At 35.1% G+C, this 14,543-nt stretch overlaps 1 protein-coding gene across 1 annotated transcript; it reads right to left on the minus strand.

Annotated features, from left to right (window-relative positions):
- Positions 1–1,809: 1,809 nt before the first annotated feature.
- Positions 1,810–13,533, minus strand: LOC137390709 (uncharacterized). Its single transcript, XM_068077032.1, has 10 exons — positions 13,494–13,533; positions 12,961–13,076; positions 12,210–12,344; positions 10,857–11,117; positions 10,473–10,730; positions 8,448–9,208; positions 7,441–7,665; positions 6,929–7,158; positions 4,600–4,799; positions 1,810–1,929 (listed from the first exon to the last, which is right to left on the minus strand). Exons 1-10 carry the CDS (start codon positions 13,531–13,533, stop codon positions 1,810–1,812), a joined length of 2,346 nt encoding a protein of 781 aa, XP_067933133.1.
- Between the last annotated feature and the right edge of the window lie 1,010 nt (positions 13,534–14,543).

A 14,543-nucleotide genomic window follows, 5' to 3' on the forward strand; every position in this document is an offset into this window, starting at 1 on the left:
GCATGCCCTCGGATTACGATAGCCCTGTTAAACAATTTTTTTGGCCTTACGAAGTGGAACACAATAATATTTTGTCCTCCCATACGAATCTTATTTTGCCATATGAATTCAACAGAAACTGCGCTTGAAATTAAAATTACATCGAAATAGCAAAGATGCCGATATGCTGTTTGCCAAAAACTTTTTCACAACGCCTGAAAGAGATACGATGACTATTTTTTTCAGCTCAGCATTACTCGTGAAAAAACAGTAATATTTTTCCTTTAAAAACCAATAGCAAATTTGGAGTTGCAATCCCTTCAAACAGAAGATCAGGGTCAGACAACTTCTCTCAGCCTGCTAACAAAAATTCATTTCATTATGTATTGAAATTGGTCGGCTAAAAGTTATAGTTAAAACAGATACATCTAGGTGATAAAATTTTAGCGATGAAAAAGTTGAAGCTCGGTAAAATATTTAAAAATGTATATTAGTATTAGTGTTTTAGTATATTTAAAAATACACTAAAACTTAGCTTAAATGTTTTTAGTAAGCTAAATTCATTTAAGTAAATTTAATGTTTATGTTATATGTTTGCCTCAAAGGAAGAACTCTCTATGGTACGTACTATATATAAATCTCAAAGTTATTCATCCGTTGTCATCTGTCCATTACTTACTGCTCAGTTATAGCTATTAAAATCTTGAAATGAAAAGCTCGTTTAATGCTGGATTTGAACTCACGAAGATTACAACTGCAACAAATCAATCGCTCTTACCATATAAATAGCTTCTTCTTTTTACTATTTAGCAATGATGACGATTTTGATGATTTTTACCAGGAGGTAAAAACTACCTCCTGGTAAAAATCACCAAAATTAGATAATTACTATAAGTTTCTATATGACTCTATAAATTATTTTTGTTTTATGATGTCAACACTGAAACCACTTAAAATCATATAATTGTATACTAAATAATTTTTTATTGTAATGCTAGCAAAACAGATAATATTTAGAAATTGCTTGCTAATGATTTCACATTTACGATTAAACATCCTTTAGTTTTATTTTTCCTCCTAATTTGCTTCAACAAAACATTTCTTTCATGACATGAAATTTGAAAGTTACAGTTGCTTGAAAAAGTTTTAAAACCTTTACAATTGTTTTATTTTTTTCTCTTGATTCATTTGCATTGCACAAAGAACAGTTTTCTCATGATATGAAGTTTGAAAGTTAGAATGGTAAACGTTTTATATGTTAAATAAAAACAAATTTTCTGTCTGAAGACATTTTTATTACCTTGGCAACGCCGAATATTAGACTGGTATATATAATATATAGAATATGACATAAAATAATCTACTTCACACATACAAATGATCAGTATATATTGTAGAGTACTAGCTACTAGTGGTTTACAACGTAGTCAACATCCAAAATAGTACAACGTACAACATAATCTGTAATATCTCTCGTACACAAGAAAAGCAAACTCACTAATATAAATACTATGATATAGAATAGTCTACTTCACACATAAGATACTTTGTAAAGTACTAGCTACTAGTAGTTTATCACATGCTCTTCGTGAGAGTCTGCGACTGTTTACGTTGTACAATCCTCAGGTGTGAGATCAACTTTTAACCAGGAATTACAGTATATGACCATAATTTCTTCTGTTCTCGGCGTCTCATTCATTTGTAGTTCAAGAATATGGCTATAGTTTTATGGAAAAGACACGCTAAACAAAGTATATTAATCGACAAAGAACCTAAACTATAAGATTGAATGAGCAGTGAATATAGCTGAGGGTTAAAGACTACATAACACTACACAATATCATGTGTTGTTTTTTCTTCAACTGTCTCGAGTTCTCTTAAAGTGGCCTCCGTGTCAACCTCTTCGAGTGGCTGTTTTGCCTTCTTCCTCTCAAAGTTCTTTTCTATTATCTGCAAAAAAGAAACTTAGCGATGGCAGATTAAATTGATTCCAACAATCAATGGATTTAACTTGAGACGTATTGTAAACTAGCCTCATGTAGCTACAAACATTAAGCCAGTCACAGCCCAGAATTTCTTTGCTTTTTGATCAGATAGCCCGCAGTCCGCGTAGATTTTTCAAAGTCAATTGCTATACTGCTTCCACGACAACACTCCTTGAGGACAATAATTCTTAATGCATGCAAAGGCGAATTCTTGGATTTCTAATCAGATATATTGTTGTGCATTTACATGTATGTGCACAACATACACAAATATGTCTGGGTATTTACACAAGCATAAATACCCAGACATATACTCACAGGCTAAGAGACATCTATAAAAGAGGAGAGTTACCATTGCTAATTCTCTTTGGCATATACTACCTTGTAGACGTATGAGACTAGCTTAAGAGCATAGCAGATTTTTTAGTGTAAAGGTATATTTGTTACTTAGCTTATACTACTATTATTATACCCACTAAATATAGAAATATATTAATATAGAAATATACTTAATATAGAAATATATTAATATAGAAATATACTTAGTATACAATTTTGTTACTCTGTTACATTGTTGTGCATTTACATGTATGTGAAAAATGAAAGTTCTATGATGTCCAATTGAGCACGGTGTTGCTTGGAGTGGACCTGCTTTTTCACATTGAATAAGCTGTAGGTAACACATGGAACTATGACAGTTTGCTTCTATAACTCTTCCTTCAAACAAGAATTTTTTAACATCATGGTAAGTTGTTCTTATCATAGTAAATATTATTCTACAAAGCCAGAAGACAATAAAACTCTGATTATCTTGTAGTCGTGCTTGAAACCGTCACGGTGAAAAATAATATAGACCGTAATTAAAGTATTTCATAAATGATTGTTTTGTTCGAGGCTCGAACTCACGAGGTTCAGCCTAGTAAAGCTACACTATATCACATGCACTAATCTTCTGGTTTACTGCCACACTAACAGTAAACAATTGTGATGCCCAGGACTTCTTTTATTCTCAATGAGACAGCCTGTGGGTGAATGTTTGAGAAGCTGGTGCTGAGAAACCAGATGGAGTTTTGAGACCCAGTTTTTTATCAATCTGCCAGAAGGCACTGAGGATATACATGTAAAGTTTCAATAATATTGGCTAAAAAATTTGGAAACACATAACGTTACTACGCATAACGTTTATGCGTACTAACAGACACACGCATGCGCACACAATGATCAAGTGGGCTTTATTAATATAAAGTCAACACCTGCTTCTTTAATCTTCATTTCCTCGAGCTCTCAACTGTCCAGAAAATATCCAGGATCCGGAGAATTATTCGATACGGCTCTGTTTATCTATAGAACGACAACATTGACCGATAGGTGGCTCTGACAGATCATGCTCTGACAAATCGACACGAGCGCACCACTTTACCACCAGTTTTTCACCTGCCTTGCCGGTGTTTATTTTCATTTGTTATTATTACTGTTATTAATATTATCCTATACCCTATTGTATGTAAAACTATGTTTCACCCTCTTATGTATACTGTCTATGCATGTTGTAGCTTAGGGGTATGTGTGTAAGATAATACAGTCTGTTTAATTTGCAGTTCTGTATAGTAGTCAACTTTAAATGTGCAGAATTTTTTAATATCTGGACATGACCCAGTCTGTATCAGCTCGGGCGAACGAGGATCGTCTGTGGATATGTGATAACTTAGGGAGCACATGTAGCCATTAGAGGCTATATAGGTAAAGCAACCATCAGAGTCTGGATCTGCGATCTGGCGAGAGATCTGCAGCTTATGCATATGAAGCTTCCATAATATTGGTCAAAAAATTTGGAAACGTATAGTGTTTACGTGTACTATCAGACACAATCGAAATGACACAATGACAAAGTGGGATTTATTAATGTAGATCATTCTGCATAGCCGGACGGCAGAGGATTACCTATAACTATGAAACACTGATAATCTTGTGATGTTGCATGAAACCACTGAAGAAATAATATAATAGGTAATTAAAGTCCTTTATAAAAGCGCAGTTTTATATGGGACTCAAACTCATTGCATTAAGCTTACTGTAAAACCTCTAATTGAACGCTATGGGGCTCTATTTTTCAACCTTTCTCTTTGAGTGGCAGTCAAATAGAAGTGGCGTTCGAATAGAGGTGGCGTTCAAAGAGAGGTGGCGTTCAATTTGAGGTTTTACGATAATATAAGCTGTTTAATGTACAGTCTTGTACAGCACTCAAATTTTAATGTCAGGTTTTTTCAATGTTCGGACATGACCCCGGTCTGTATTAGTTCGGGCGAACGAGGATTGTCTGTAGATATGTGATAACTTAGGGAGCACATGTAGCCATTACAGGCTATAAAACTAAAGAGATCATCTTGGCAATGCTCCATAAAATATTGACATTGTCACTGCCAATGACTCAATGCAAAGCAGTATTCACCTATCAAATTATTAAAACAATCTAATAACTACCATCGCACAAAGTCTTCATGAAATTGCCTAAAATCTTTTGTACACTTAATAGGTACTTACCTCAAGCTGTACTTACCTCAAGCTGTACTTACCTCAAGACTTAATAGGTACTTACCTCAAGCTGTACTTACCTCAAGACTTAATAGGTACTTACCTCAAGCTGTTTGGTGACTTGCTCAACTTGCTCAGGCGCATGCTTTTCTAGGACACCGATTATGCCATGGATACGCTTATACGAAGGACCACCAGGTTTGAGGTCACAATGGTTTGGGTCTGTGAGGAAGTAGTTGTAAGCTTTTATTAGCGCTTGCAAGATCATTTTTTCACAGCGGTTGATCTCCCCTGTCCTTATAGCTGTCAATATGAATTATGGTGGTATTAGCACCACCTTGATAAGTTATAGGCTGTATTATGGTGTCAGGGTTGCATTATTAATGATTGCATAGCTGATGAGAGAAAACAAAAAAATAAAAAGTTATATAGTTGGGAAAAGTCATTAAAGGTTGACTTGCAACACAATTGACATTACAGTTATTTGGTACCAAAAGATTCACCATGTCTTACTCTGCTCTGTTGTAGGTGCAAAATATGTGGAAATGTGATTAAAAGCTCTTATAAGCTTAAAAACGAACAGTTAATCGCTGTCATCACGAAACTGCCGTAGATTAGAATCCCTTTCCAAAACGGCTCAAATGAGACGTAATTGAACAAGATGGCTTGTGTTTACACTTTCATGCAACCTCACTCTTTGAAATATTTTCACAAATATACTTCACGCATTCAATAAAACCATGTCTATTGTCTTTACGCGTCTATTTCATCATCATTGTAATGCTGTCACTTTGAGCACTGATAACTTAAAACCCACCGTGAAAATTCGTTTAATTTTTTAACCTTGGCTCGAAGGAGTGCATACCATTATCTGATAAACATGACGAGCCTGTTGGTCACCTGTGATAGTCAGAAAATCCTGCAGAAATTATTCGCGCTGCTTGGCAGGAAGTGCTGGTCACATGATCAGATTACGACTAGACGATTAGACCAAGCCGAAACAAAACTGTAAAGTAGCGAGCATCTATATTTGATAAGGGCTTTTCGGTAAAACCTGAAGTGTTTGTCATAAACTAGTGCTACGAGAAGTTTTATATTGAGCCTTTTATTGGCCTTTCAATTCATGTGAGAACATCATTTGTCAAAGCAATAACCAAATCGTTTGATTATGTCAGAGAGATAAATTGATTCCAATCTACGGCAGTTTCGTGATGGCGGCAATTAACTGTTCGTTTTTTAGCTTTTAAGAGCTTGTAATCACATTTGCTCATATTTTGCATCTATAATACAGCAGAGTAAGACATGGTGAACCTTTTGATATCAAATAACTGTAATGTGAATTTTGTTGCAAGTCAACCTTTAAGGGGCACCAGAGAGACAGAGATAACCGGAGTTGTAGCTAAATGAACAGAGATATTAGAAACAGTTGATAAAGAGGTAGACATTAAGGTTTAAACAATAGTTACCATATTTATTTGAGTATGAAGCGCAAAATTATGTTCTAATTTACAATTAAAATCAAGGGTATGTGTTATACACAAGTAATTACAGGTAGTTGCATAGCGCATTGTTGCCAAATTAATGTTTATCATGGCTATGTAGCATGTAACTATGTAGCATGTAACTATGTAGCATGCATTTCAATCCCTATTAAAGCGTGCGGTACAAAAAAGTTTTTGTAACATCTGTACATACGGGCAATACCATTTGCTGTTTTGTTACATAGTTGCGCAATAGCCATTTTGCATGCGCTTGTTTTGCCAGCGAGCCTTTGCCCCCTTGCTGATAAATGATGTTTCACTGGTATTATATATATTTGGATATCCCTGATATAAAAAACTGAAATCACACCAAAAAAATTGTGTATATAATGCTTCCCCCTTATCGGAGGTTTGTGGTATGCTGAAATTCATGAAAATAAACCACCTCCAAAAAAAAGCCGTTTTACTTGAAACAAATGGTAGAGTATGGGAAAAGCAGAAATTTGCTTTGAAAAACTCTATCATTGTACCATATGTTGTCAATAATATTTTTCTCATAGCCACATATCTTTAACAATAGTTGTTATGTTTATCGTATGCATGAGCCAAGAAAATATGCAAAAAAGTTTTTATTAAAAAATCAATGATGCGCTTAATAGGTGAATGCGTGTTATGCTTGAACAAATGCAGTAGCTTGAGTAGTAGATAGATAAACAGAGATAACATTACTAGTACATAGAGTTACAGAAATAAGAAAATAGGTAGATGGTTAAACAGAGATTACAGAACTGGTAGATATAGAACGGGACCAGCGGGTTAAAAATTGTGAAGTAGAGGTAATGAGAATGAAAGAGAGAGACACACACAGAGCGTAAATTTAAAAAAAGATGCTACAACCATAGCAAGAGTCAGCTTTATGCAGTTAATATACAGTACAGCCGGCTAACATACCATCGGTATCTTTTGAGGGCTTCACTTTGTTCAATGCTATAACCAGCTGCTGCAAAGCTTCAGCTTTCAAAGTGATGCTTTTGACTAAATCAAGCTTGCTAGCGCTGTTCAGCACCGTGAATGCTCGAGTCGCTAATTCTAGTGACTCGAAAGCCTCTCTGTAATGTTCGCCAGCTCGTTGGAATTGTTCCTCCCTTTTCCTTTCATCAGTGCTGGATTCATCTCTCATTCTAACAATTGAGTAAATCATTGCATCTTTTAAAATTTTGAAGTAGTCATGGCAACAATTTAGAAATTACAATAAAAGTAGCTCTTACATCATAGACCTTGAGTGATATGTTCATAATTTGCATGTATTTAAACAAACTTGCATTTTAACTAAATTGCACCTTTGCTGAAATGTCATGTATCTGCATACTTTAATACATTGCAAACTCATTCGCTAGCTAATATATACTTTGTATCCACATCTTATTCTGGTTAGGTTAAATCATTTTTGATAAGAAACATACAGACAATTTCCCAAACAAGTGTTGATGATTGCAAGTTTTAGGTATGTCTTGGCACCAGCTGTGCTAGTTTCCATTCTTCGTCGCTTGTATTCAGCCAACACATCCGTAACAACTTTCACCGCTCTTTTATATAGCTCTTCAGCCTTTTCATTTGACTTCTCATGGCCAGTGCGGACGTGTTTAACGCCCTCAATCTTTAGGTATGATGCTGTTTCGAGGGCTGCCCTGAAATATACAAACTCCAAAGCATTGAACTTTATGGTGACACAAAAAGCTATCAGACCTAAAGACCATAAATCAAAATGCAAAATACCATAAAATCTCTAATTAAACGCCACCTCTATTTGAACACCACCTCTATTTGATCGCCACTATGAGAGAAGAGTTGAAAAATGGAGCGCCACCCTCTATTTGAACGCCACCTCCATTTTGACAATATTTGATCTTTATGAACCTATAATACCAAGTTTTCAATAAAAAAGTGTCCACAAAATTGTATTAATAATGAATCGTTTACATTAATAACAAGCCAATCTCTTGTTGTTCAACTTCAAAGCTTTTCGCTTTTTTTCCTTTGAAACTTTGAAAGCAACACCATAAAAATAATTAAGAACTGTCTCAGGCTAGTAGTAGTTCCTTAGTTAACGCGGTCTTAATACTTCGTAGTAAATGTATATATAAAAAGGTTTGCATTTAGGATGGTATATGAAGGACTAGTTTTAGGCCAAAGGTTATGTTTAGCCTAAAACGTAAGCCTAAATTTATCTTCCTAAGTTCTGACAAACCATTAAAAAAATATAACGCCAGCTTCTATTTGAATGCCCCCTCCAATTTACCGCCACTATAGAAGAAGGGTTGGAAAATAGAGCACCATGGCGGTCAATTAGAGGTTTTACGGTATATTTAAAATATAGTCAGTAAAGACTCAGCCATATAATATCAGGTGTAATGCTAAAAATATGAACACTTCACACTGTTTGGCAGGACAGCATTGATGTGTTACTTACCACGGTTTTAGAATAACCGCATGCCGAGCGTATTCTTCCGCTCTCTCACAAATACCACGGGCTTTACGAATACTCTCAAAGTCCAATGTTCTTTTCCATTCAGCCTCTGCCTGGACTATCATTATCTGAACAGCAAAGTATTTGCATGGATCATTTAGGCTTCTCGGAAAAGTGTCAAGTCTTTCTAAACTCTCTGCAAGGAGTTTATTTCTTTTCTCAAACACATCTTCCAATTTTTCATAATGTGGTGAACTCGTGTAAAGTTTGCCTTGAATGTAAAAGGACATGGCATCGTTGAAGTTTAAAAGATTTTCATCAGAAATAGAGAAGGCTTCTGAAAAGTTTCCATTGACAACACTGTCAAGTTCCGTCCAATTTTTTTCTAGCATTAAAATGAGCATGTACAGCGTGTGCATAAGAGCTTGGTATGCTGCGTCACAATTCTTCTCAGCGCAAATTTGTTTGAGACTTTTTAGGCTTTCTAAAAGTTTGTCGTCAAAGCTGTCGTGGTACTCATGGAGAGAAAGAAATATGTAAAGTATTTCTTCCAAACTTCGAAAGTAGCACTGGTTCTCTTCTTCATGTAGGTGAGTTGCCAACAGAAGTTCTGGTACTTTCATGTCAACCATGTGCGCAAAAGCTACTTTGATATTGACCTTCTGTCGTAAGAAATCTTGACAGGCCTTCTGTGGGTTCTGCAGACAATCTTTACCAATCTTTATCAAGACGGACACTTGGTGAGTTATGAACCTTTTCTTTATCTATTAAAATTATGAGCGTAATATGCAAGTTCTGTTTTAACAAATTAGGTACGCTGTTATCTAAAATGAGTATTGCTTTAGTTAACTAATATATAATTTATAATTAACGAATGATTGGCATGACAATGAGTTTCAACAGATCAGATGTGTGGGGGCTGCTCTACTGAGTATGACACGTCAGCCGCAATCTAGGTCATTTGCAAATGGTTCTGATGGGTTGAGAATCAACCTCAAACGCTCTCGTGACCATAGTTGCGCAAACCAAAAGTTAATTGACATGGCCTAAGCCACCGCGAGCAACTGACGAGCTATCGTCGCAACTATCGCTATGGTGGCGGCGGTGCAGAGCATCATAACCGATATTTTGCTGAGACGGTTTCTGACTTGAGGTGTTCAGCCACTAACCGTCAGATGGTAGCGCTACACCTATGATCTGGTCGAACAAGCATATGAACCAATTGTCTGAACCTGCGGTTCCTCTCGTACTAGGCAGGATTACCAGCGTAATGACATGTCCACAGTAGGGTAAAACTAACCTGTGTCACGATGGTCTAAAGTCTAAACCCAGCTCACATTCCCTATTAGCGGATGAATGTTCCCTATTAGTGTCGAGAGAATGGGTCATGAGCGCTTGCCTTGACAACTGCTCTATTCTCAGCTTTGTGAAAGATAGCGTAACCAGGGGAGGCCCAGGTTGCGATTCAAAGACACCGTGAAGCGAAATATGAAGAAGCTGGATATGGACAGGAATGGTTGGCAAAAAAGAGCTAAGAATGAAGATTGTTGGAGATGTTTGATCAGGCCAAAATGAGGACAATCATTGTCGCATCGACGAACTGCTACGATGATGATATAATTAATGCATGAAAATTGCGCTATATTAAACTAGGCACGTCTAAAATAACTGACAAAATATCAACATGGATGGTTATTTTGTTCTCAATCTCTCAACTGACTATATGAAGCAAAAATTTGAAACATTATTTGTCAGGCTGTTTAGTTGAGCAAGTTTCCAACAGGTAGGCAGGGACATTCATTTCAATTAGTTAAAAATTATAACGAATGTAAAGATTACTATGAAGATGTTAGTCAATAATGTCATAATTTGCCAAAAAGAGCAACCGATGTAAATTATGTCATATTCTTATTACTTTGATACAAATTTAAAATTAAGAAGCTATTGTATGGTAACATCCACGAATGTTATGGCAACTATTATTAATATTATAGAAACTAGCATCATATGTGTTGGTATGCTGCTTACCATTGGGAGCACCAAGTGTAGCTGGTTGTACTGCTCAGAATAAATACTATTCGAGCCAAAGGTGATGATTCGTGAAAAGAGGCGCCGTAAAAACTCTTTCACCAGTGGATGATATGCTTTGACTAATGTTGTCCTTCGAGCCTTCGATATCCACTCCTTTTCATTAGCTACCGACTTGAATGACAACCAGAATCTAATGCTGAATTCAGCTGTGATTTTTTTCCGAAAATGAGTTCGTGACCCCATTTCACCAAGCAACTGTAACATGCGAAAACAACTTATTGTGTTTTGTAATTCGCCATTAATTATTGATTGATTAAAGACTCTTTATTCAATAAAGATATTGGACTTTATAACAGAAGAGAAATTAAAATCATGGCTTACCCTATGGAGAACTTCGACTTCAACATCGCTGTCAAAAAGACTGCACGCTAGCAGCACCTTTTGTTGCTGTTCTCCAAGGCGGTTGAGAGCCTTTTGGAAAAGCTCATCTGTTTTACTGTGAGCTCGAATGCTAGCTATGTCTTGTAAATCATTGCTGATGTCGACACCCGCTGACAGCATCTCACTGACCACATAAAGAGTAAATGGGTGTCCACCACATTCCTTTAAAAACATCTCTTCCTGTTTTTCATCGAGTCGTACCTAAATAGAAAAGTCACCAATTGTTTGAGTTTTTATTTTCTAGTATAACTAGTCGGTTGTTCACTGAGACGCATTGGTTAAGCAAGAATCTTTTCAGAGTCACAAACCAGAGGAGTTGTCTGCTCATTCATTACTAGCAATATTGCTAAAATGGTAGCAGGCCAATCATTCTATATTTTCTGCAACAATCAAAACAATGCATGCTGGAATTAGATTGTATTTTGTTATTTAAATGTTTTCATATATCAGTTATAACATTGAAAACGAAACTTACACGATAACTTTATAAAACACTAACTATACATTATGTTCAATATAGCTTTATCAATATGTAAACTAAGCAATTTACAATATATTAGCTATGGTTTAAACAGAGAAAAGATGTTTGCATGTGCTATGCGTGCACGTTTACAAATTTTTTTAAATACAACCTAATTGCTTGGTGTGAAGTATAAAATGGTTAATATGGCATTAAGCTGCCATATTAAGAAAGCATTAGGAAATATATGGCATCGTAGACATTTTCTGAAATTCTTTTTTAGTTGATTATGCAATCTAATGTATAAATAGATTAGTTAAACTGGTGAATCTCTGTGTACTCTATAAGTTCCTTTCCAATAGTGCACAATATTATAATTGTAGTAGTAATGTGTCTCATTTTACATTATGATTCTAACATATCTTTATGTATCTGCTACTAGTAAAAGCAATATAACACAATCAAATCTTTCACTTAGGTTAGGTATTTTGTGTTTTTCTCCTGTTTCTTCTTTAAAAAAACTCAAAGCTTACCGTCTGTTAGTCAGCCTATTTCATTTATGCCAATAGAAAAAACCTGAAACCTTTGCATTCGGCTCATTTTCAAATTAGCCACAGTGCAACAGTCTAAGCTTTCTGTGTAATTAGCCTGTGGTGCACTGTTAAAGTTGATGACAATTTTTTCTTTCGATGCAACCAAGTTCAGATGCACTATGACGATAGTAGAAGAATACCGTTTGGCCCCAGCACTGAACTATCCTTTGAGAGGTTCTAGTAAACTCACACCATATCGTATAGTTTTCTAACATAAGAAACTTTAGTTTTTCACTTTACCTTTTTGTCTTGATGTAGAAGTTTCTTAGAAATGTTCTCATCTAAACTACTTAACTGAAGACTCTTCGTAGTCTTTTTTTCATCTTCACCTCCGACAGGTTTCAACTCAACTTGACTTGTTACCACCACCTTAACCTTGCATAACATATAAATACTCTCTTTATAATGTCCCATAAATGATGAAAGATCATAATTGTTAGAACTGTCTGGAAAATATTTTACTAACCATTCAAACATCTTCAAGCTTTAATCTAACTTACTGAGTGTGTTGAAATTTTCATATCAAATGTGACTGAACTGATGAGCTGGTATGTTGAAAACTTTTTATTATTTATTAGAAGCAACATTAAAATAAATTTGAATTAAAATAAACTTCATTAGATATAGTGATGCTATGCTAGAGGGCAAATATTAGATACAGCAATACATAGAGATGATGTTGATGATGTCCTACATAATCATATGAATGATAAGAAGACAATTTTATCTCACATTTTGTAATATAACAGGGTCTGATTTGGTAATATCTATATGCATAGAAAAGGATACGATTATAATGAAACACAGAAATATTATGATATAACAAGGTATGATAGTACTAGAAAAACATCAGGTATGATACAGTATGTTATGATATCAAAGGTTTAACTTTACCTGCTAAGACTATTTGGGTGATTCTTGCACAGACTTATTAAACACTTATATGTGAGCACAGCAAACACTTCTATAATGTATCAAGTTTAAACTGTACCTTGAGTGAATACTCCTTTTTGGCCTTCAGCAAAAAGTTGAGAAACTTTTGTACTTCCTCCGACTCACCGTTATCCATCAAAGATGAGAGGTCATCAAAGATAAGGATGAATGATTCTATAATGAAAGTGTGACACTGATAGCAGGGAAACAATCACAGGGTTGTGAGAAAGTAACAGAAGTATGTAAGCGAGCATGGCATATATATATAAACATTGTGATATGGTAACTAGGATAAAGTGAAAGCACAGTTTTAGACAGTTGTGTGAGCATTAAAAATATTTGACAAAACTCATCTTTAGCCGCTACATACATTTCCTATTTAACTGAGTGCTGTTAAAAATTGAGCATTGCCCTGATAGTATATTCCTTCTAAAGTTCGAAGAGCAATTCCTCTATTTTTTAAACAAAGTTTGACACAACAAGATCTGAACTAGTAGATGTATGACTATCATATTTTTAACATAAAAAATAATGCATTTCTCTATAGCATGTGTTTCTATAGTTGATTCTCTATTAACGTTATTTACTTACGGTGTTTATAGCTGATAAAGTATTCTCGCAGTAATCCCATCATGTGCTCCTTGGAACCAGAAGCAAACAGATCTATCGCAGGATTCTGTAGTAGCTTAACAAGTACATCAGAGAGAGTTGTTACCCCGCTAAAGAAAAGCCAACTCCTCAATAGCCTCTTAAAGTACGTTAGACATGATGCTATTGATTTAGAAAGACATTATCATATGTAATTTGGAATAACCTGATCGAGTGACAGTAGATCAAAGATGGTACACAAAGACTTCTAGTTGTATTGATGTGATAGCATATGAATAGTGTACAGTGAAATATAATCGCAATAGTTACTTATTACCAGCCATGTAATACCGTAACCATAAATACCATAGTTATCATACAAAAGATTGGAAAATATGTATCACAGCATGTTTATGCCTTATAGACTAGCATTGTCAAAGGTCAGACTGCTTGTCCACTTATTATATCTATATATATGGATATTTTTAAAACTCAGAATAAAGTCTCTAATATCACAGACAGCCTTTTACCTGGCATCCGTAAAGAGAACCTTGCTTGTATTTCGTTTATCTGTCATCATCTTCAAAGCAACATGTTTTACTAGGTAGCTCTTTCCTATGCCAGTCATCCCATAGACTCCTACCACTGTACACATACATACAGGTGATTAAATACCTAATAATAGTCTCTATAAGGTAAATATAAGGTTGAAAGATAACCTGTTAGATTTGATTGATTTCTTTGGCCAAATTGTAACTTACCTTACCCAAATGCACTTAGAATGTACTTTATTTCAGCTTTTACTAACATGTGCCAAGTTTGTTAGATAGTATTTAAACAACAATCTTTCATTAAAAAAGCTACAAACATTATTAGTGCCAAATAAGCCTCAAGTATCTTTTTTTGCATCTATTTTTAAACCTTTTTTTTCATGAATCATATTTTGCCTTTCATTCTAGAAATTTCCAACATGTTCTCAAATTACGAATAACATTGAAAACGTTGCAATCAGATCTTTTCATGCTGATTGCTTCGACTACTCAAAATAATTGG

This window comes from Watersipora subatra, chromosome 3, assembly GCF_963576615.1.
Source record: "Watersipora subatra chromosome 3, tzWatSuba1.1, whole genome shotgun sequence".
Classification (NCBI taxonomy): domain Eukaryota; kingdom Metazoa; phylum Bryozoa; class Gymnolaemata; order Cheilostomatida; family Watersiporidae; genus Watersipora; species Watersipora subatra.

Coding starts and splice junctions, on each gene's coding strand:
- LOC137390709 (XM_068077032.1), bottom strand. CDS start 13,533: ATGGGATTACTGCGAGAATACTTTATCAGCTATAAACACC. Junction 13,077..13,493: donor CTTTATCAGCTATAAACACC/GTAAGTAAATAA, acceptor CTTTCATTATAG/AATCATTCATCCTTATCTTT. Junction 9,209..10,472: donor TACACTTGGTGCTCCCAATG/GTAAGCAGCATA, acceptor TAATTTTAATAG/ATAAAGAAAAGGTTCATAAC.